The sequence below is a fragment of the Lutra lutra genome, chromosome 1, assembly GCF_902655055.1.
Source record: "Lutra lutra chromosome 1, mLutLut1.2, whole genome shotgun sequence".
NCBI classification, from domain to species: Eukaryota; Metazoa; Chordata; class Mammalia; order Carnivora; family Mustelidae; genus Lutra; species Lutra lutra.
In genome coordinates, this window is record NC_062278.1 from 105,231,353 (window position 1) to 105,254,847 (window position 23,495).

General features: G+C 36.3%; 2 protein-coding genes and 1 long non-coding RNA gene across 9 annotated transcripts in view; 1 reads left to right on the forward strand and 2 right to left on the reverse strand.

Annotated features, from left to right (window-relative positions):
- The window catches only part of FXR1 (FMR1 autosomal homolog 1), a 65,670-nt gene extending 58,776 nt beyond the window's left edge, over nt 1-6,894 (forward strand). For 2 of the 6 annotated variants that reach the window (XM_047731221.1, XM_047731233.1), the window contains 4 exons: nt 1,089-1,289; nt 2,001-2,081; nt 5,589-5,680; nt 6,467-6,894. In XM_047731221.1, the coding sequence (XP_047587177.1) occupies nt 1,089-1,289; nt 2,001-2,081; nt 5,589-5,680; nt 6,467-6,637 (545 nt within the window). In that variant the 3' untranslated portion in view covers nt 6,638-6,894. The remainder of the gene's footprint in view (nt 1-1,088; nt 1,290-2,000; nt 2,082-5,588; nt 5,681-6,466) is intronic. The other 4 variants (XM_047731228.1, XM_047731236.1, XM_047731242.1 and 1 more) reach the window with 3 other exon arrangements.
- On the reverse strand, nt 2,330-15,542 carry LOC125100840 (uncharacterized). Its single transcript, XR_007127674.1, has 2 exons — nt 13,345-15,542; nt 2,330-13,153 (listed from the first exon to the last, which is right to left on the reverse strand). It is a non-coding gene; the product is annotated as an uncharacterized LOC125100840 (long non-coding RNA).
- Nucleotides 15,543-16,066: 524 nt separating this feature from the next.
- Nucleotides 16,067-21,324, reverse strand: DNAJC19 (DnaJ heat shock protein family (Hsp40) member C19). Of its 2 annotated transcripts, XM_047731299.1 has the most exons (6): nt 21,148-21,324; nt 20,272-20,323; nt 20,119-20,192; nt 18,643-18,722; nt 17,447-17,517; nt 16,067-16,219 (listed from the first exon to the last, which is right to left on the reverse strand). In XM_047731299.1, the coding sequence occupies exons 1-6, from the start codon at nt 21,148-21,150 to the stop codon at nt 16,149-16,151; spliced, it is 351 nt and encodes a 116-aa protein (XP_047587255.1). In that variant the 5' UTR covers nt 21,151-21,324; the 3' UTR covers nt 16,067-16,148. The 2 variants fall into 2 exon arrangements, with proteins under 2 accessions (XP_047587255.1, XP_047587264.1); XM_047731308.1 differs by lacking the exon at nt 20,272-20,323 and having other exon boundaries at nt 21,148-21,323.
- Nucleotides 21,325-23,495: the final 2,171 nt, after the last annotated feature.

Genomic DNA, 23,495 nt, shown 5'->3' on the forward strand with positions numbered 1-23,495 from the left:
TGTTATCACATGTGCCCTATGAAAGTTTATATAGTATTTTAAATGTTGTAGAACATACATATATATAATTAAATGTACACCAGACTTGCTTACAAACTATAAAAAACTTGGAACAAATCACAAAATTTTAGGGGCTTTTAAAAAGGTACTCTAGTTCCAGTGATATTCTTTAAGCCCTAAGTTTAGTTGATAGGCATTTAGGGAAATACTTTCTATATTTTACTACATTACATTGCTATTTCCGGGGTTTATAAAATTGTAGTATGCTGAATTTCACAATAAATGTACTTTACCTAGTGCTTATGATTAATGGATAAACTTAGTGTCTTTTGCAAAGATGCTAGCTTGCTAGCTGTTACCAAAGGAAACTTAGAAAGGAAAAATCGTGATTAGGTGAATTTCTTCTGTAATTTGATTGGTGGAGGCAATAAATGCACATAGGTAAGATGGGTATTTTTTTTCTTATGAATTATATCTTAAAACTTTCCCTTTTCCACCCTCACCCCACCTTATCCCACCTTCACTCTTTTGTTTCTGGAGATGGGAGTACTAGTCAACATTCATTTCTCTATTTTCTTATTACCAGTTAGAATTTGAACCTTTTTTTTTTTTTTTTAAAGTTTGCTTTTTTGTGTAGACTTGTTTTGATTGCTTCGGTTCATTATCATTGAACATAACATAACAAAGAAGCAGCGACATGTTGAACTCCATAAAGGAGACAAAGTTTAATATTTCTCTTCACTTTCATTTCTCTAGCCTCTGGGCAGGATTAGCTAAGAATGCGAATGTCAAAAGTAGCATATAATAATACACTATTTCCTAATACATTTTCAAAACAAGTCCAAGAAATGGTAGGAAGCTGAGGGTATTTGTTCATCTTTGCTTTAATTTTCATTGCCATTAAAGTTCTTCATATTTGTTATTTTCTAGGGAAAATAGTGATACAGAAAACATTTATTTGAATACAGAATATAGGGGGGAATTGAAGTTTCTTTATCATTAATAGATATTGTTCAGTATAGATCAAAACATTACTAATGACTGCAGCTCTCTTAAACAAATATTTCTTGCCTCTGACATGCATATAGTGCTCAAAGATCCAGACAGCAATCCATACAGCTTACTTGATAATACAGAATCTGATCAGACTGCAGACACTGATGCCAGCGAATCTCATCACAGTACTAACCGTCGTAGGCGGTCTCGTAGAAGAAGGACTGATGAAGATGCTGTTCTGATGGATGGGATGACTGAATCTGATACAGCTTCAGTTAATGAAAATGGGCTAGGTATGTAAGCACTTAGGGAAAAGATATATTATTGTATAATATCAATGTATGATGCTTTTTTCAAAAAAAAAAAAACGTAATGCAATTCGCATATTGAATTTTTCTTAGTATTTACTTCAACAAAGATAGATAGCTTTGTGTCTGAAGTGTCTAGTTCTCAGATTTGTATAGCTAAATTGGAAATCAGAAGGGTTTATTAAAGTGCCCTTTGTTGCTATTAACTCAGTATGGATATTCAAACTGCAAGGCACTTAATACTCTTATTATTCCTAAACCAAAATTGGGCTTTCAGCTTGCCTCTTTAAAATTTATTATAAATGACACTAGTGAAGGTATGTATAATGAGTAGACATTAACTTCCAAAGGGCTAAAATGTTAACTTTGCTTAAAAAAACCAAAAAAACAAAAAAAACCTGAATTGTATTGGAAAGGAAGACTTTATTCCTGAATGATGGTAATTGTTGACTTTGTTCAATTAAGAGTTTAAAACCCTCTTAATTTCCAGATGATAGTTCCATTTTTAATCTATTTGAAATGCTTAAAACTACAAAATTATTTTCCTGTCAGTAATGCATGTTCTTTTATCTTCCCTGTTTAATTAGAAAGTTCTCTTTCCCCATTCTTAAATCTTTAAAGGAAAGAATTTTTTGTTTTGTTTTGTTTTGCTTTTGTTTTTGTCAGAATAGTTCATGGTAAACTTTGCAATTACAGATGATAGTGAAAAAAAACCCCAGCGACGCAATCGTAGCCGCAGGCGTCGTTTCAGGGGTCAGGCAGAAGATAGACAGCCAGGTAACTTGAGTGGACCTGTTGACAACACCAGGTCACAAGCATGAAAAAAAAGTCATGTGTCTGCTTTCTAAATATATTACACTTAACATGTACACATGTGTGCATATACATTCAAGATGTGCATTGCATAAATTGTTTTACTCAACTAATAAGACTACTTTTCTTAAGAAAATGCATTCTTCCTTCACTCCGTAAATGTTTTAGTAACCTGTCTAATTGAACTAATGTTGTGTCTTAATTTTTTTTTCACATGGAAATACTGTTGAGAAGACCATTATTTTGTCCACTTGGCAGATTCTGCATACTTGAGTTTGGGCCTGCCATCCCAGGGACTTTGTTGTAGACTGTGATTGAGGTTGATTGGCAAAACGGGGCAACTTTTGCATGGTGCCGCTTACTATATCTGAATTCAGCACCTCATTTTTGTGGGCATTGTAATACCCACAGTTTAAAAAAAAAGTATAAATGAGTGTCTTTTTTTAATAAGAGGAATGCATGTTATGTTTTGTTTGTTTATTGTAGTGTGATGCCTTTTCCCTTACACCTACTAACTATTCAAATTAATAGTACTTATTTATTAGTTGTAGAATGTTTAAGTAGTCATAATTTTTCGTAACTTCAAAGAAACTTTGTTTGCTGTGTTTATCTTATTTTGAACATTATTCCATTTCCTGTATACAGAGAATCACGTGTATATTCACAATGAAGAAATTGTGTGCACCAAAAATAAACCCCTTTTAAACTAATCAATTTCTGCATTCTTTCCAAAGCAAATTCTTGAATGTGTTTTCCCCAAATAAAGAATGTAAATTCAAGTATCTTTAATATTTTAAGTTTAGCGGTTGTTAGAGACATTTGGGAAAACGGGTTTAAAGGTGTTCCCATTCTTGAAGAAAATTTCATGTTTTAAAGATAGTTGTAAATTTAAAAGGAATTAAATATTGTCAAAAATAGAAAGTTTCCAGAAAATGTTTCTTACTGTTTTCCCTTCTCTTCCCTCTCTCTATAGTGTTAGAAATATCTTTGGATCAAGAGGTCATATTTATACTGTTTAAAGTAAAGTTGGCATGGCAGTGAATACTGCTGTACTTTATAAATAAGAAAATTCAGACTATTGTTTTGGGCTTAACATAGGGTAAAGAACAACATAATTTTGTTAACTAGGTGGATGGTGGTTTATAACCAAGTCAATGGACATAAAAAACATTGTGGTGTTAAAGAAGAGGCAGAGAGATTTCTGTGTGATATTAAGTGAAACTTGAGTAATTTGGAGTATCCAGTAATTTGATGATTTGTTCCATACTTATATTTATTCCTGTTTTACTCTGTTCTTGGAATTGCTGCTTCTCCTGTTCAGAAATCCTTGTCTTCCTTGCCTGCCTTCCCTGTCCTTCCCCTAAAAGCCCCCTAAGATAGCATTGATGGAACAGGCACATCATTTTCTCCTTGCTCCTGTCAGTACTTCTAGAAAAGTAGCCTCATCTAAAAATATGAACATTCCCTTATATACACAATCATTTCATTTGTTCTCATTTGCTCAAAATTTTTTGTTGTCTTTAGTGTAAATTAAGCAGTGAATATTCCTTATTATACTTAGAAAGTGACTATATACACTTGTGTCCAATTGATTTACTTGGGCCCCTTAGGAAATTCAACAGTCCCAAATTTTGCTGCACAAATTGCTGTATTTTTTTTTCCTAGGAATTGTATTATATTAAACTTTAATGTCCTTTCAAGTGGCTTGTTATTACAAGGACTGGCTGTAAACAGGCTTTGAGTCACCTTAGTTTGTTTTTGGTTGTACCTCCCTTTATGGCGGAGGGGTGCTGTAATTTTTTACCTTGCCAGCTAAGTGCCTTTTAATTTAGTTGATAACCATATCAAAGTATATTATGCTGTGCGTGTACATAGTGGATGAAGGGTTCTAAGAATTGTCACATACTCAAATTTAGCAATAAATTTGTGCAGCATGGTTTCCAAGTAGCTGAGTTCTTCAGGTGTCACTGAGGGCTAAAGTCTAGAGACAGAATTAATTCATTAAGGTGCTCCCCAAACTAGAAATCATTTCTAGGATGGTTTTGCTACTATGTATATAGACATAATAATGAAATGGATTTGATAGTATTCCTCTTCCTAGGTTTGGAAACTATTACTAAATGTATTTGTAAATTAACAGTGGATTTATGTGAAGATTTTTATTTTAAAGCTCTAAATTACAATTTGGAAGAAAAGAGGCAGTTTTAGACAGGATACATCTTTGGTGCTATTTCTTATAAATGATTTGTATTCTGAATTAAGTAGTTTCTTTGAAATTTAAGATTCATTTAGTAGCCTCAGAAAATTTTGGATCTTATAAATAGTAGTATGTTAATTCGTGGTCACAAAAAATGAATTGTAAATACCATCCAGCTTCTTTATCAAAATGACTTATTTTCATATAATTTGAACCTGATGGACCATTTCTCCCCTAGTGACTTTTAATAAATACTTTAAAATTTACTTGAGTTTTCATTCTTTACATTAACTTGCTCTCATCCCATAAATTAAAATAAACTATATTTCATATAATGAGAGATTTTCCTCCCCAGTCTCTGGTAGAATATAATTCTTTGAAAGAGAGCGATTATTTTGATATTTCTCCAAATTATGAATTCTAAATTGTAAGTCCTAAAGAGAAAGGATTGAGGTATAAAGTGAGGCCAGAGTACCTGTAGAACAGAGATGTTGCACTTGGGTTGACAGAAGAGTGTTCGCTTGCTTAGTCTCACTATTGCCATCCATGTCCTTGCAAACACACATAACACGTCAATCAGTCCCTTGAAAGATTGTCAAAGCAGGGAAGAGGTGGTTACTGAATTAATGGTGGCCCTTTTCCCACCAGGATCATTGTCCACGTTTTTAGGGTGGTGTTCTGCCATCTTCAGTTGGCTTGTAGTTTTTTATTTTAGAGCATTCAGAATGGTTTCTACTGTGGAATGTGAGAAAGGAACCATGAAATTCCACACTTGGATATCTTACTTAGCCTTTAAAACAAAAAACAAAAACAAAAACAACCACTATATTTGAGTAAATCAGATCTGATGAAATTTTCAAATCGAAGTATATATATAGCACACCATGATTTGCACCAGATATGTCCCATTTTTTTTTCCCCACTGAGAATTGCAAACACTGGGCTTAAAATGCTGCATTTCCTATTCCTGGTTGTGGATTTCTTATCAAACTTTATCCCACAACTGTAGAGTCAGAAGCAATGGCTGGATTTCTGTGAAAATAGACTTAAATCTAGGCTTCCTTGGATCTCCAGCTTGGAATTTTCTATTGTCAGCACTAAATCACAGACATATTTTTCAAGTTTTGTTTTTGGTTGGAGGTGGTACCCAGCTTAAAATTTTGAAATTGGGTTACCCACCATCAGTTTATCTTAAAAGTAAAATTACTCTTTATCCATAAATAAACTTTAGAAATATTTTTCAACACCTGTAATTTTTTTCTCATCTTCAACAGTCACAGTTGCAGATTATATTTCTAGAGCTGAGTCTCAGAGCAGACAAAGAAACCTCCCAAGGGAAACTTTGGCTAAAAACAAGAAAGAAATGGTAAGGAGAATTTAACCTGTAGGTTTTTGTTGTTTTTGCTTTTTGGGTTTTTTTGTTTTGTTTTGTTTTGGTATGGTTTAGCTTTATTTTTACTTTTTAACTTACTGTGTGATCGATCACTTGTTTCCCCAACTAGACAAATAATATTTTATTATTATTATTTTTTTTTGGACAAATAATACTTTAAAGACTACTCTTGATTTTGTTCTTGGCCCCAGGTAACTGAAGATATGCATGCTTGAGCCTGGAATACTTTTCATTTAAAATTCCAAATAGCATTTGTAAAATTCAGTCTACCCAAAGATATTGGGCATGGAGACTGTTGGCTTAATTTGGGGAGCAGTAGGCTATATATACCTCTTCTCAGTGATGGATGTAGACCTTTTAAGTTTCAATTCTTTAAATGCTTTAAGGGATTTGAAATGTAAATGAGTTTCAAAAAAAAAAAGGTGAGTAAAATAGGTGTTTATTTGCTTAGGGTGTGTTAACTTTATGTCTTTTATATGGTGAGCTTTCCAGTGGTTAAAATTAGGTTCAAGTTTTCAGTAAACAAGTAGATTATTCTGTAATTTAGCACTGCCAGGTACTAGAGATAGAAGTTGAAAGACCAATAGAGGTGGAGTACATTGGTACATGCTTTGAAAATTTAACATTTTAATTCTTTGATCCAATTTGGTTATGAAACTAAAATTATTTATTAGCTAATTAATGTTTATATAGCTGTTTTCCTCCTCAGCTGTAGATTTCATTTATAAAGAAGTTGAAAAAGTTGTCTCCCTTTGGCAGGCAAAAGATGTGATTGAAGAGCATGGTCCTTCAGAAAAGGCAATAAATGGCCCAACTAGTGCTTCTGGCGATGAAATTTCTAAGCTACAGCGTACTCCAGGAGAAGAAAAGATTAATACCTTAAAAGAAGAAAACACTCAAGAAGCAGCAGTCCTGAATGGTGTTTCATAAACTGAAGAAGTTCCTAGTTTACAGTTCTTTTACATTACATTTTACAATAGTGCTTGTACAAGCTTGCCAAAGATAGAATATGGATCGCCAGTCTTTACATCGCACTTTCAGTTCCTCCATTTGGAATTCAGAAAGGGGAGGGATCCTGAAGATATCATATGTTAAACATACTTTGACACCTACTGTGTTATAAAATATATCATCAGATGTGCCTTGAGAATAGTATATGTAACATTAAAAAAAAAAGTTGCTGGCTATAGGAAATGTTATTTTGTTTTCCAAATATGGCAGAGATGGGGGAGGTGGGAGGGATGGGATCCCTAACGTAATATTCTTTATGAAAGCATTAGCTGCTTTTGTTACATTTTTAATAATATGCAACCACTTCTTCACCTGAGGAAAACTAGAATGAAATGCAGTCTAAAATATTTTGCACTGAATTGTAATTTCTCCATTAGTTTAGTCTGGAAACTGGTCTGTTTTAATGTGTTTTTTAAATGCTGTATGTGGAGGAAAATCTGCAGACCACTGGAATACATTTGTTAAATTCTCATCTGCAGGGACACTGGGTATTATTGGCAGTGACTGTTCTACATTGAGGCTTTGTTTGGTTTATTTATTAAAGTGTACAGTATTTAAAAATCAAACATAGCTTTAGTTAAAACACTAAGCTGAATTAGTCATGTCCATTTCAGACATAACCTGAACTACTGAAAAGATCAATTTCCAGGAGGTTTATTCTGTATAAAAGTACATGTTAGTCTTCAGTAGAGAATCTTTTCCTTTTTTCTCTTTTTCTTTACTCTCTCTCTCTCTTTTTTTTTTTTTTTTTTTTTTTTTTTTTTTGATTTTGGTTGTTTGATGTGCAATATGTTTTTGTATGCAGGTAGTAAATAAACTTTGATCTTCCATTTGCTGATTTTTAACTTTCTACTTTTTATACCAAATGTAGCAAAGTAGTTGGAGCTATTAATAGTCTAGAATAGTTGATTGCTTTTTAAAAAGCATTTACACTTGCTCATAAATAGTATTAAAATATTAATTGGTTAGTTAATCATTTTGTAATGCATCCTTTGAAATCTTAGCACTTAAAATTTAGTCTGTTAGAATAGATTGGCTTAGGGAATTGATCATACATTTGATACTAGTAAAGTCTTTATAATCTTATCAAAGGCAACTTTTGGAAGGCACTTGGGTAAATCCAGAATTTAGTTTTGGCCTTTGATAATTTATTAAAAATTATTTTTATAAAATAATTATGGTGAGCAATTTTTAAATAGTAGACCATTAACTTGGTTTCTGATTCTCAAGTAATTTTGAAGGGTGTCATGTTAATGATTGTATTTTTTGTATGTATTTTAGCCACATGGCTTAATTTTAGGAAGATAAACACTTCACATAAAGTGTGTTCAGAGTAACAATGATAAAATAATTATGCAGATATATGTGAGGTCATATCAGATGTGGATTTACTGGAGGGTAAAGTAAATCCACATTTGGATTTATGGTGGAGGGTTTTTTTCCCCCCATAGAAATACATAGACCCCTGAGCAAGAAAGACAGTCCTTTCTGTCTTGTCATTTGGTATTTGAAAAGTGTTTTTTATGTGCATAATCTTAGTTTGTTATATACATAAAACTGTTGAGTGATTTTAGTTAATTTATAATGACTGAAAGACATTTCAAGGTACTGCTAAAAATGTATTTGCCAGGGCAGTGTCCATATAACCCCGACCTCAAATTTATTATCACTGAAGTTAAGATGTGATGGTATTAACATGCTTTTTCCTAAAACCCTAGTAACAGAATTTATAAGTAAGATGTGGTATGAATAGGGCAGTCGTTGAATTTTGAGTAGCAGTATCAAATAATTCTTATTCTGATTTTTAAAAACTTAACCCACAGTCACCTTTTTTAAATCATTAAAGGTTAGAAGTATAATTGTTAGCCTTTTTTTCTTCTCTTCAGTAACAGAGTTATAGATAAATTATAAGGTATGAGAATTAATTCCCAAATTGATAAATACAATATAAATAAAAAATGATTTCTTGTTTTCTTTCACGTAGAATAGATTTTACTAATATTCTTTCATAAAGATTGTTTCATTGAGAAAGTAATGTAAAACCATCTCAGAAAATGGGCATCGTGCAAGCAGTTCTTGAGTAACCATATTCTAGGAAAGAAGTATCAAGATTTCATTATTTACAAGTGACTAAACCTCATGGCTTGTGTATTGTAGAACCATAATAGGCTTGCCTTTTTTTCCCAAGAGAGCGGGAGGAGCAGAGAGAATGAGAATCTTAAGCAGGCTTCACAGGGCCAGCAGAGCCTGATGCTTTGAGCTCCTAACTTTGAGGTCATGTCTTGAGCCAAAGTCCAGTTGGATGGGTAACTGTGAGCACCAGACACTCCCTATAACAGGCTTTTTGTGGGATAAATACAATATACTTTGATTTAGAAGTGAAAAGGCCCACTCCCTGAAGGTAGTAACCATTGTTGATTCAGTTAGCCTTCCAATTATTTTGAGGCGTATATCTTTTTTGGCTACTACTACACCAGTTAAGTAAGATGTTGCTATGGGAAAACTTACTGGTAAGTTAGGACATGTTAAAAGACACTCAGGCAAAAAAAATAAATAAATAAAAAATAAAGGTCTTGTGCAGCCCTCACGTTGTTCAGTATACTTATGTGAAGTCAGACACAGAAGTTTATTAAGATTACATGGGGGCAAAAATCTTTTCCTGAAACCTTGGGAAGCCTAGTATTTTTGTTTGGCATCACCTTTTTATTCATTTTTATAGATTTTATTTTTAATGTCTATACCCAATGTGTGACTCACTCTCAACCCTGAGATTGAGTTACATACCCTCCCAACTGAGATAGCCAGGTGCCCTGGAATCACCTTTTTAAAGCCTTAAGTGGGCTTAAGACTTTTGCAAAATGGTGTAAATGGGTTTTGTTGATAGCTGAGTCACTGTTGGTAAAATTATAGTAGGAGTATACCAGTTTTTAAGTAGTTGTGTATTTTAATGTGGAGTTGAGAAGCAGCACATCAAACTGGTGAGTTCATGAAAACCTAAAAGGCATTACTTAGAACCAGGCTGAGGGAGGTCACTTGAATGATTTTGCAAAAAAAAAAAAAAAAAAAAAAAAAAAAAAAGTACAGGTATATGTAAGTAATCTAAGAACAGATGACTAGTGAGGAAGAGGCAAAGTAGCTGGTATTTTTTTGTATTCCAGGTCTCCATGTTAGCCATTCTTTTGTTGCTGGGATCCATCATCTTCATGCTAAGTCACAAGTGTTTGTAGGTATTGTTTTCTGTGAGTTGAATGTGTAACTTGAGAAAGGTCTCTGTAGAGTTGGCATATAAACTAAATGTTGCAGTTAGATTGGGAAATTCATTTGTCTTCCCACAGATACGCCTTTTTTTGAAGTTGAAAGCAACCTAGTTTTCTCATAGGCTATGCCTACAATGAGCTTAGTTTATAAGGACAGATGAATGGACAATTAGCTATAATGAAGTAAGTCCTGTGTTGGATGACTATTGGGATGAGGGTAAAGCAGACTTTACACTTGGATTTTCTAGAAGGCCTCAAGGAACTTGAATTTGAACCGGATTTGTGTGTTTGACAAAATTCCAAAAGGCAAAAGATATTTGGTGTGAAGCCTCACTCAGTTTCCTTTCTCTGCTGTTACGGTTTGGATCCCCAATACCTTTTAAAAGATTATCTGGTATAGTGAATTTGGTGATTCCGTTTTAAAATTTTTAGTTATTAGGAAGTGTTCTTGAACGGATAGTAGTTACAACCTTTGATAATATTGGGGTTTTATTTCAGGATTTGCAATATAACAGTCACAGTCTATATTAGTTAAACTTTGCCAAGTGGTAGTAATTTGAAGTTGCACTCAACTGTTGACTGAAAATAAGTCAGTTATGTTAAGCCATAGGAAATTGCCAGTAGTGGACCATTTTTGACCCACGAAAAGTGACAATTTCCTATGGCTCAACCTAAATACATTTTTAAGTATGATCATATACTCTACAAATCCAAGTAAGAGCCTAATCATCCAGAAAATAAATCCCTTATTTCTCGATGAGGGATGTACATTCTTTAAGGAAATATATTTTGTAAGAAGGGTTTATTATTTTATCAGTGGATTGCTTTGGATTCAGAATCATCTGTACCTTCCATATTACTACTACAAGTACTCAAATAAGGTATAAGCTATGATGCAAGCTATAATCTTTGTAAGAGGATTTCTACCAGTCCATTTGCCTTGCCTCTTTCTTCCTCTAATAATCTGAAGATTGTAGATAAAGGTGTACAGAATTGGGAGTTTGTGTACCTAACCCAGACATTCCCAATGTTGTAGGCAATCTTAAGGACAGAAAAACAAAGGCAAGAATATTTTTCACTGACATTACCAGTCTTAAAGCCTCACTATTAAGTATACTAGTGAATAGCTTCTTAAATTTGTGTTTCAGTGATTGGTATATTTTTCTTGGAATGAAATTACAGATATTTTCCAAATGTCTTGTACCTCTTTTACTTGGACTGTCAAAAGTAATTTTTTTTTTTTTTTAAAAAGAGTATTACAGAGAGTAGTTTTTTGTAGATAAATGAATTTGTCTTGTTGCCTGGAGCTTTTGCCTCAGCCTGGTTGAGTTTCATTTTTTGACCTGCCATTATCAGATTGTAAAGAAAGAATCTCAACGTTATGTTTGAAATTCCATTAACTGTAACTGTACTGAATGAAGTAACAGCAAGTGTTAACATAATCCAGATTATACCTAAACACTAAATACTATGGACTTTGTCCATAGTAATTGGACTAATTGATAACACTGGATAAGAAGCTCCTCTTTTTTTTTTTTTTTTTTAAAGATTTATCTGGTAGTGAAAGTGTGGGCAGAGACAGGAGGAGAGAATCTTAAAGCAGACTCTGCTTGATCCCTTAACCATGAGATCATGACCTGAGCTGAAACCAAGGGTTGGATGTCTTGAGCCACTCAGGTGCCCCTGTATAGAAGCTCTTCCTATATCCTGTTCCTAAGGCAACATTTAGCTGTAAGCAGACACAGTGAAACCTGAACAACAGTGCCAAAATAATAAAAGCAGAGCTTAGGTCATTGAAGTTTCCTGGTACTCAGTGTTATTCTCAGTTTAGGATTCTTTCTATAACCAAAACCCACTCTAGCATTTTAAATAGTGTTTTTGTACTTTACCTCAAGTTTATTTTTTTTCTATTCTACTCTTCTCCCATTTGAACAGAATTCGGTATTCTAGCCAGAACTGTGGAAACTTAAAACATGACTTTCCAATTCTAAATGATCCATTATGCCTGACTGAATTTTTTTTTTTTTAATTTATTTGACAGATCACAAGTAGGCAGAGAGGCAGGTGGGGAGGAGGGGGGAAACTGGCTCCCTGCTGAGCAGAGAGCCCGATGTGGGGCTTGATCCCAGGACCCTTAGATCATGACCTGAGCCGAAGGCAGAGGCTTAATCCACTGAGCCACTCAGGTGCCCCTGCCTGACTGAATTTTTTAAAGATTTCTGATGCAGGGTTTTAAGGTAGGGCATACATTTTCAATATGCTGAGTACAGCTTTTTAGTGTGGCACAGTTCAACATGCTTAGGATTTTACTCTTGTGTTAGTAAGATGTTAATCTAATACCTTCCAATTAGTGGTTTTCTAGCTGCCTTTTTCTAGCTACCCTTTTTGCTTTCGCTATAAACTAAGGTTAGTAGAGAAAACCTTTAATCAAGCTTCTAAAATTAGAATATAGGAGTATTCCACCTTTTTTTTTTTAAGATTTTTTATTTATATATTTGACATAGAGAGGGAACACAATCAGAGTGGGAAAGAGAGAAGCAGGCTTCCTGCTGAGCAGGGAGCCCAGTACGGGGCCCAATCCCAGGACCCCTGGGATCATGACCTGAGCTAAAGGCAGAGGTTTAACAACTGAGCCACTCAGGCAGCTCTCCACCGGTTTTCATACAAGTTCTCAATTGTTTCTGTTGTTTCTTAAATGGTTTGGGTGTTTCTGGGATGCTGATTTATATAACTATACTTTTTTTTTTTTAATCCTTCAATAGGTATTCCCATCATTTGGAAATCTTGAAGGCAAGATAATTTTCCTAAAATTCTAAGAGTGGGAAAAGATTTAACTTCCAGGACCACTCATTATAGCCCACTTTAATTACCAGCAAAGCAGTTTTTTACAAAGCAGCATAGGACTCCTATAGTAATGTCAACCCAGAAGCAGGGAAGGCAAAATGGAGTGGACAAAGAAGGGGAACTAAATCTCTGCTTTGTGAGATCTAACATTAAGGCTGTGGGTAGGAATTTCTTATAACCTACATATTCAAGACTAATATAGGGAGAACCGTGTTACAAATGAACACAGTAAATTGGAGAAGACCCCTGGGCTTGCTTACAGTTTCATTAGTTCAGAGTAACCTCTGAAATAATTTTTTCTTTTTGGTTCCCTACCCATAAAATGTGGAGGAACCTTCACTTTTTTTTTTAAAAGATTCTATTTATTTATTTGACAGAAATCACAAGTAGGCATGGGGGGGGGGGGGGAAGTAGGCTCCCCGCTGAGCAGAGAGCCCGACGTGGGGCTCGATCCCAGGACCCTGGGATCACGACCTGAGCTGAAGGCAGAGGCTTTAACCACCGAGCCACCCAGGCGCCCCGAACCTTCACTTTTTAAGTTGGCCATTAACCAATGGGAAGGCAGAGGCCTAAGCATATAGGTAGTATACTCAAAGCCTGGCTATTACTAAGTTTGACTTGAAACCTGCACCTCCTATCTGTTAGTGCTGTGTGCATACCTACCTCCCCCTTGAAGAAGAAAAAGTCTGAGTACCTACTGATAAAAAGACCCTATGCCAAAGGTGTAATGACAACTCTCAGACTCAAATTTCATTACCACCAAGGGATACATCCCTGGTTACCAAGTTTGTGACACGTATCACAGCGCAGGTTAACAACATGTGGACTTTAGGTTTGAGAAAGATCAGCATTACTTAACTTCACTGAATATTGTTTCCTTACTTGTAAAACATACTTAACTGTTTGCTTATAGCACAACGCTAGTACACTGTAAGTAGTCAATAACATTACACCAAGTATTTAAAAAAAAAAAAAACATTGAAAGATGAAGGCGCTCTCACACAGATCATACTTGAACCAGTTACCCAGTATGTTCTAGACCCCTCACACAAGTGACTTTTTTCCCCAAGAAAAATGGTAGGTTTGGCTCATAATCTACAATGAACTGTGGATTCTTCTACTTAAAGGTAAGCCTAGAGGAAATAAAACATTACTATGACAGAAATGTGCTCTGTTGTGTTCCTGTTATTTTGAAGTATTTTTCATTGTCTTAATAGTTGCTTTAAAACAGGTGTGCTGCTATTTGCATTAAACACCTGAAAATATACCCACTACATGACGTTTTCTCTTTTAGGGTTAATGCTTCATTGCCCCTGGGTATATTAGCCCATAGGTCCTATTTGTCTTTAAAAAATTTGATTTTAACTTTTAATTGATAATATCTCTTCTTAAAGAAATTTGATTAGTCCAAAAGACTGAAACAAAAGACAAAATAGAGCCTCATTATTAGCAGATAATCTTACTTGCAAATTCATCTATTTGCTAATATTTGTAATCCCAAAATCAGTACTCAAGGTACTTTGCTGCTCATTCATGGACATTCAGAGTGGTGAAAATTTTAAATCACCCAATGCCCATAGTTATGCTTGCCTTATTTTTTCATACTGTAGATAAACATCCCTTCTGTGGTCCAGTTAATGCTGAGTTTTTCACATTTTTGTGCTTATTGGTGATTTTCCTGTTTAAGATGGCCTTCAAGCCTAGTGAAAAGCTGCCTAATGTTCCTAAACACAAGAAGGCTGTGATGTAATGACAGGAGTTAGTGCTGGCTCTAAGTTTAACGTTAATGAATCAAGGTGTCTTTCTAAGTAAAGACAGACAAGGTTAAATATTGACTGGCTGATAAAAACATGACCCAGAGGTTCAGAGGAACCTTTATTTACCCTATGAACACATGGTTCAGTATTTGCTCATTTGTGTTCTCAGTTAATTTCATAAAACATTACTATCTTGAATAACAGTGTACCTTCATATCCCTTATCCCTAGAAATAACTAGAAATATTTACTCTATATAGAAGCCATGGCTGCGTTAAGCTGGTGCTTTCTCCTGCTCTAAATCATAACAAGTAGACTTAATCAGATTTTAAGGAAATGGTGGAAAAGTAAAGAACAGATATAACCCAAATCTGAAGTGCCAGTAAACACATTCCAACACCAAACAGGATTACTGCCACTAATCTTAACTGACCTTGAGAGTTCTGTATTCTCCATTAATAACTATTAAGATGGTAAAGTTCAGATGATAGGTAGTATGACTTACCATCTTAGAGCTAATGATAATATTCCTGCTACAGGCCACAGACTTTTACTTCAGATGTCTTCACATGTCCTCTGGTTCAGATCCTTCTATATTTTGTTAGACCAACAGTCTCAGCCACTTACCATAAATATTATTTAAATATGACTTAAATTCTCTCAATAGTCCATGCTGAATGTTTTCCATAAATGATAGCATCTCAGTTTTTAGTTTTGCTAATTATGTTTAAGCTTGATAACAAATGCAACAACTTACATTAAAAAATCCTCAATAATTTATAAACTTTCAGTTTAAGTGCTAGTTCAATACAATGTAAATACTTCTTGATTAGAAACAAGGCCTCTGCTGTCAAATCTTACACTGTTAACAGTTTTTAATGTATTAAATCTAAGTTCTGTCAATTATATATAGATAGGGATATAGTTATATTTCTTAACGTCAAAGCTGTGGCTAAACTCACTTTTATTTATTTTTTTAATTTTTTTAAAAAGATTTTTATTTTTATTTGACAGACCAAGATCACAAGTAGGCAGAGAGGCAGGCAGAGAGAGAGGAGGAGGGAGGCTCCGGGCTGAGCAGAGAGCCCAATGTGGGGCTTATCACTAAAGCCGAAGGCAGAGGCTTTAACCCTCTGAGCCACCCGGGCGCCCCTAAACTCACTTTTAAATTTAAGGTTCCAAGCAGTGGGGTTGATTTTCTGAACTTTGAGCTGCTTTTTCTCCCAATAAGACAAATCCCTCCTATAACAACCTGTATACATTCCATCATAGGATCACACTGTATTTTAATTACCAGTTTTTCAGTGTATCATTAGAATCGGGGCTCCTTCCAAAGCCAGAGAAGGTCTATTTCTATTCAAATGGTATCTATCTATAATAACTGAATGTTAAATCCAAATATTCTATATGTGATTTAAAATCCTCACATTCAAAGAAAAAACTTCTACCAATCCTTTGGTTTAGTTTGTACTAAATCATTTTTAAAATTTGTAGCTTTGAGGCATTTTATTATAAAAAGCTAACACTCCTATACATAAACTAACAAGAACTTAAAATTCATCACACATTTACTTCATTTTTTAGCTTGACCTTCTAGTAAATCTTTAGCTTCATTGATTTTGGCTGCTATATAAGGAGATCCTCCTATAGGAAGAAAGAGAAAAAAGGAATAGTTTTAATATGGCTTCTCAATTTCTGCTTGGTGAAAACCTATTGTTTCAAGGATCCCTACTGCTTATCTGGGAGGTGGAATTAGTAGAAATGGTATTTTGACTTTTTAAAATAACCATGACACAGCAACCACAGGACCAAATTGTAATATATTTGGCCAATGGGAAATGAATTCACATGAAGATTTCCACGTAAATGGCACCTTTAAAAACTTAACTGATAGAGTTTTTAAAAAACCCCACATATGTGACCTTGAAATAGTATAAGTTACTATTTATGAGGATTAGAAGTCGTAAATGAACATGAATTTATTGTACCACGTTACTTTGAAAACATGGTTCTCAGAGGTTTCTGAGCTTTGTTGGAAAGACCCCACTCTATTTCTGTCCTTCACAGTTTTTCTCTATTCCTGTTACTGTGCCTTCATGATTACCTATGGGTGCTTTCCTACTACTCTGCTGGAGCACTGATTGTAAAGATGTAGTTCTCAGAGCAGCAAGCATCAACATCCCAATAAGAAAATACACCTTTATAGGCTCCACACTAAATGTAAATCAGAAGCCCTCCAATAGAAGGTAAATTTTGTAAAGGGGACTCATGCAGTCTGATACCAAACAATCACAGCCATGTTTAAACTCCAAACATTCTTAATGAAGGGCCTATCCTTTTTTGAGCAGTGGAACATGGATTTTAGGTCTGTAGTTTTTGTATTCCTAGTAATTTTTTGCTTTCAACTCAGCCATGTCTGCTTAGAAATGTATCAGAAACAAATCTAAGGGGTTTCTAAACAGGTAACCTCTAGTTCAAAGGTCTAAATGGGCAGAAAAAAACGAAACTTTTAGTTTCCTTAACTGAAACTTAACATTTCCTTTAATAATATAGACGCCCCCCCCCAGCCAAAAACTGTAATATTGATAGTATTTAAACTAGTAGAAGTCATATTTTATCACTATTGCAGATCTGAAAATAGTAATGCTTATCACTACCTTAAAATTACAGTGGTTACTAGGTAAGCTTATTATTCATAAATTTCTCACTCAGGATTTATTCCTTTAAGACACTGGAAAACGGATGGATCCAGCCTAGGCAACACTGCTCACACAGAGATTTGGGCATTTCCTTTGGAATAGCCAAGAATTAAGTTATTCCACTAGTTAACAGTCACTTAAAAACATGTACAAGAATTTAATGACTACTTACCCTTGTCTGGGTGATTTAAAAGCATAATTCGTCGATGAGCATCTCTTATTTTTCCTTTATTGGCAGTAGGACTAATTTAAAAAGAAAAGGATAGAGTTTACTTCTGGATCACATCAAAAAATTGTACACAAAGGCTAATTAAAGTGACTGTAACAAGTCAATGTCGACACAACACTATGAAAAGTGGTTTAGGAACCTCTTCCTAACCTATAAGGATGATCAGTCTTCTGAATGAGGGCACTAAAAAGCTCCTTAGCAAAAAGGGTTTTTGTTTTTTTTTTTTAAAAAGATTTTATTTTTTTTTTTTAAAGATTTTATTTTTTTAGTTGACAGAGATCACAAGCAGGCAGAGAGGCAGGCAGAGAGAGAGGAGGAAGCAGGCTCCCTGCTGAGCAGAGAGCCCGATGCGGGGCTCGATCCCAGGACCCTGAGATCATGACCTGAGCTGAAGGCAGAGGCTTAACCCACTGAGCCACCCAGGCGCCCCCTTTTTTTTTTTTTAAAGATTTTGAGAGCGAAGGAGAGCACAAGAGGGATGAAGGGAAGGAGCTAAGAGGAAGAAGCAAACTCCTTAGGGGGCAGGGAGCCCGAACTGGGGCTTGATCCTAGGACCTGGGGCTTGATTATGACCTGAGCCAAGGCAGACACTTAATCGACTAAGCCACCCAGGTGCCCCAAATAGGGCATTCTTAAAAAATTAGTTGAGGGGCACCTGGGTGGCTCAGGTGGTTAAGTTTCTGGCTTAACGATTTTGGTTCAGGTCATGATCTTGGTGTTCTGGGGTAGAGCACCGCCCTGGGCTCTGAGCTTAGCACGGAGTCTGCTACTTCTCCCTCTGTTCCTCTCTACCCTCATGCATGCGCACGCGCGCGCTCTCTCTCTCTCAAATAAAATACTAAAAAATTAGTTGGACTTTTTAAAAGTTAAGCATGTTTAAGTATCTGGAAATGGAGATTTTCACTACAAAAAAATGTTGTAACAACATTGTGCACTGCTAATATTGGTTTAAAAGCCTATCTTTCAGTGAATTAAAAAGTGCTTATGTGCCAGTATGCCTTCTCATTGGACTTTTGTAGGGAGTGTTTAGATCTTAAAATGTATGTAACACTTTTATGACTGCTAATAAAAGGTCTTTTTATATTTGCTCATAGTTCTAGAGTTGTATAAAAATGTTACAAATATTATAAATTATTTACCTTACGCCTAGTATTAATGCTGCTTCTCGTTTTGTCATTTTGGGTTCAAAACCACCTCTATAATAGCCACCACTGAAGGCCTGAAAGAAGAAATGCATTCATAAAAATAGATTAGAATAAATAAAATTACTAAAAGTGTTGAAAATGTTCTTAGCAGAAAAATTTAGACATTTCAGAGAACCTTAACTACAACTCTTGCAGCAGCATTTTAGCTTTGTAAGTAGCAACAAGTATTTTAATGATCATTAAACATCCATTTTTCTTCCCCCAGAAGAACTATCTTAAAAATGTAAGACAACAGTGTGCTTCAAAGCCAATTCTGGGAGTAAAGTTAACTGTGTTATTAGATAAAAATTTGATCTAAGAGGGGCACCTTGAGGCTTAGTTGGTTAAGCATCTGCCTTCAGCTCAGGTCATGAGCCCAGAGTCCCAGGATGGAGGCCAGCATCAGGCTCTCTACTTAGCGGGGAGTCTGCTTCTCCCTCTGACCCTCCCCTCTTTTGTGCTCTCTCTCTTAAATAAAGTCTTTAAAATATCATTTAAAAAATCTGATCTGAGGGCTGCCTGAGTGGCTCAGCTGGTTAAGGATGGCCTTTGGCTCAGGTTGTGATCTGAGGGTCCTGGGATCAAGTCCCACACTGGGCTCCTGCTCAGTGGGGAGCCTGCTTCTCCCTCTGCCTGCTATTCCACCTGCTTGTGCTCAATCTTTCTGTGTTTTAAAAAAAAAAAAAAAAAAAAAAAAACTAAGAATATGATTGTATGTTAGAAAAACAAGTGCTTTAAGAAAAGGATTTGGAGATCTTTTCAGGTGAGTGGTTCAAGGGTATTTTGATGGTAAAGGTTAACTACTAAAACAAGACTTTAAGATATGTATTAAGAAAATCAGGCTACCAACTCTGCTGACCTTGTTACATCAGAAATCATATTGGTAAAATCTACCATCACCCTATTCTGTCACATTCAGTCACAAGAATAAAAAGTACTGAACAAGCTGTTACAGCCAAACATCACATCCACTCGTACTCTATAGCCTACTTAACTCCAGTAGTAGGTACTTTACAGCCTACTTAACTCCAGCTACCCAAGAATCTTATTAGGTAGTGCCAGGGCCACACAGTTAAGATGGATCACTTCAGATCCCTAGATCACTCCGTGTTTGTCATGCAGAGCAGATAAGGCAAGTATTTGGACAAATGATGAGGTTAATAGTATCTAAACAATAAAGTGATAGTAACTTTCATGATACTGGAATTGTTAGTACCTCAGCCCCAAGTCTGTCATATAAAACATTTGATTTTTGAGGAGAACATTACAAAGCTCAGAACGTCTAAACCCTCTTTGTGGGAAGCAAGAGAAGGGACCCAAAGCAATCTCTTAAAACTTCATGGATGTTTGGAAATTTACCCTCTTCAAGTGTGACTCTAGGCTTCAAACACAGGCAGCAAAGAATTAGCAACAATTTTTAGTAAGTCTTACAGATTTTGGTAGACTCTGAAAAACTTGTTTTACTTGAGGCTCCATATGTTTCATGGCTTGCAAAACATAACGGCCTAAAAACAAAAGCAATAAAATAATTAAAAAATCTTCAACCTCCCCTACTTCATTTCCATTCCCAAATCATAAACAAACCTGCAAATCCTGCAGCAGCAATGGTCAGTCCAACTGCTACCACTGTACTTGCCTGGTAAGGGGAAGCAGAGTAAGTAATTGACTTCTGGAATTCTCACCCTTCCCTATCATACCCATTGTCCCATCCCAAACTCTTTAAGTTTTATTTCAAAGGGAGAAACAACTTCTAGGGAGAAAACAGTCTACCCATTATCCTTTAAAAGGACTGCAACTTTTATCTCCAACTCATTGTAAAGTATGGATTTTCACTGTTAAAGATAAGAGCGAGAGGATTTGTTTAATTTACAACTGTGAAGATGACGACTACATCCCTTTGAAAACCTCTTTCACCTCAGGGCAGATGAAGCTACATTAATGTTCAATCAAGAACAATGGAAAAAAAGTTTCCTCTAGAGAACTATTTAAAGTCACTGAAGAATTTTGACAACATGTTTCAACGTTAAACGTGGGCTTACCTAGAAGACTAGCTTTTCACAGCGCCTCTGGCACTGTGTCGTCTCACCCTCACTGTACGGAGGCCCAAATATATTCAGGAATCGAGAAAAGATGTGTCGGCAAGGGCCAAGGAGAAAGAGCGAAGCAGAGAAGGTACTGTGAGCTGTGTCAAGGGAAGGGCAAGTATAATCAAATGCGTTTCCACTAATCACTAAACCGCGGGGAAGACGAACCAGGGACTGGAGTCCCCTGCAGAAGAGCCATGTAAGAACATAAAGGCCCTCAAAGATTGTGTCCTGGAGGGGTGTGGCTCTCTGGGGCCCTACATCTGCAGCCAACAGTCGCAGTGGGGACACAACCTCGGCTCCCCTCCTTCGAGGTCGCGACTTGAGATTGAGTCCTGGGCCTGAGATTGCTAAGGAGACCAGAAGGGCGACTCACCATGGCTCTGGCTTGGCTCCCCGGCCTCCACCGAGAGTGCGGTTCATTCCAGCCCCAAGGCCGCAGCCACCAATTTCCACTCCTCCAACAGACAGCAACGCGGCCACCACACCACCAACAGATACAAACCGCCCAGACACAGAAGCCCCAGAAAATACGGCAGTAGAGGCCGCAAAAAGGTCGGAAAACTGTCGTAAAACGGGGCCGCAGCGGGCCAGAGGGGAAAGGGCGTTCAAGCAGTGGGCAGGTGCAGAAAACGACTTCAGATTGGTTGGTGGGTGGGCGGATCGCCTCCTTATTTGGGCTCGCAGCTGGGGCCTCTGTGTGTTTTGCCCTTTGCTACCCGCCCGAAGGTGTTTGGAAATTCCTGTGGGGAAAGGTATTGGTGCAGAAGGGCGAAAACAAATACTGTGTAGCCTTACTCAGAACGCGTTCCGAACCTCCGTTCCCCCTCCCCTCACTTTTCAGCACTTGCATTCGCCTTTTATTTTGTTTATAACTGACAGGGGTAATGAATATCCTTAAAAATGCGGTAACAGTTACACCGTGAGGCGAAATAAATACGTGGCAAGCCAGTATGGCAGACGAGAATATGTCCCAGAAAACCAAAACGACAAACCAAAATGTGTTTCAGGGGTGCTCGGTAGCATTCTCTTACTTGAAAGAATTTTATTTTAATTTGTGACTTGGCAGGACCTTGTGTAAATATTTAGGGTTTTGTAGAATGGAATTATCACTTCAAAGTCAGTTAATATTCTGATCATGGGATTCCCAAATCCCCCACAACTGAAAAATGCTGTTTAAAATTTCTCTTCCTCTCCTCAAAAACTAGGGTTTGGTGTTGCCATTACAGGGCATCAGTTTCATATATCCCTCCATAAATGCTTGAGTAGAGGAAAGTAATGGAGACATTAATGGAAGTTTAACAACGTTTGGATGATCAAGTAAGTTTGGAGTTGCTTTCCACTTAGAACTTACAAAGTATTAGCAATCGGTTTACACTGCAATGAAATTCTACTTTGCTGAGCTGGCTGCATATTAGACAAGTATGCAAATTTGCTGGCTTTGTTTTACCCATCTGTAAAAAGATTCTGCATTTGGGTCTTTAAGAATTCTAGCCCTGCAATTTTTTAATGTAATTTATTGTCAACCAAAATTTCTTATGTAAAGAATTTTTATTATGTATATTTTTGGTATGTACAAACTACAGCACATAGCTTGCCTGAGGAACAGGTTAACATACAGAAGCCCAGTCTTAGGAAACCAAGGATAGGCAATGTAGGGAGACACTTGAAATGGACAGGGCTGTTTGTGGAGGCAAGTCAAAATAGATGTACAACCTAGTTCTTTCACTAGGGTTGTATGACTTTGGATAAATTATTTCTGACTCTTACTCTCATGTGTAAAACAAGGGTAATGACGACTACCTCACCAAATTTTTGTGAGGATAGAGAATTATGTACATGGTATACTCTGCATGTCATTGTCACTTAGTGTGTTGGCCATTATTATTATGAGGCATGTTGAAGTACAAATTGGTGTGCAGAGGCCCTTCCAATTCTCATACCTCACTCATGGTTGTAAGTCTGATAATCTTCTCCCTTCCCTCTAAGGACTTGGAAGGAAGCTATAAAAGTAATCTTTTGAAATTTCCACAAACTGATGAATGGATAATCGTTCATTGCTTCTTCTAGCTTCTGATGACTGCCAGCATTCCTTGACTTGTGACACATCACTTCAATCTTCAAGGAAGGTCAGTATCTTAAAATCACTTTCTACTCTGTCTTCATATTGGCTTTCTTTGTGTATAGATTCTCCCCTTCCTCCCTTTTAAAGGTTACATATAATTGGATTTAAGGTACAATCCTATAATTCCGGATAATCTCCACATCTCAAAATCCTTAACTTAATCATAGCTGCAAAGACGTTGCTGTATAAGATATCATTTACAGGGGCACCTGCATGGCTCAGTGGGTTAAAGCCCCTGCCTTTGGCTCAGGTCATGATCCCAGGGTCCTGGGATCGAGCCCCACATCAGGCTCTCTCCTCAGCGGGGAGCCTGCTTCCTCCTCTCTCTGCCTGCCTCTCTGCCTACTTGTGATCTCTGTCAAATAAAATCTTTTTTTAAAAAAAGAGAGATATCATTTACAGATTCCTGATTTTAGGACCTGATCTTTTGGGTGGCTTTTATTTATTCTACTACAGAGAGTAAGAAAAGACAAAAGAGAGAACTTGTGGGATAAGAGAATGAGAAAGGACTCGGCTCAATTTCTTCTCCCAAATTTGCCAGTCAGGCAAATCACTTCTTGGGGAGGAATAAGTGAGAGGTGAGAGTACAGAGAAGTGTT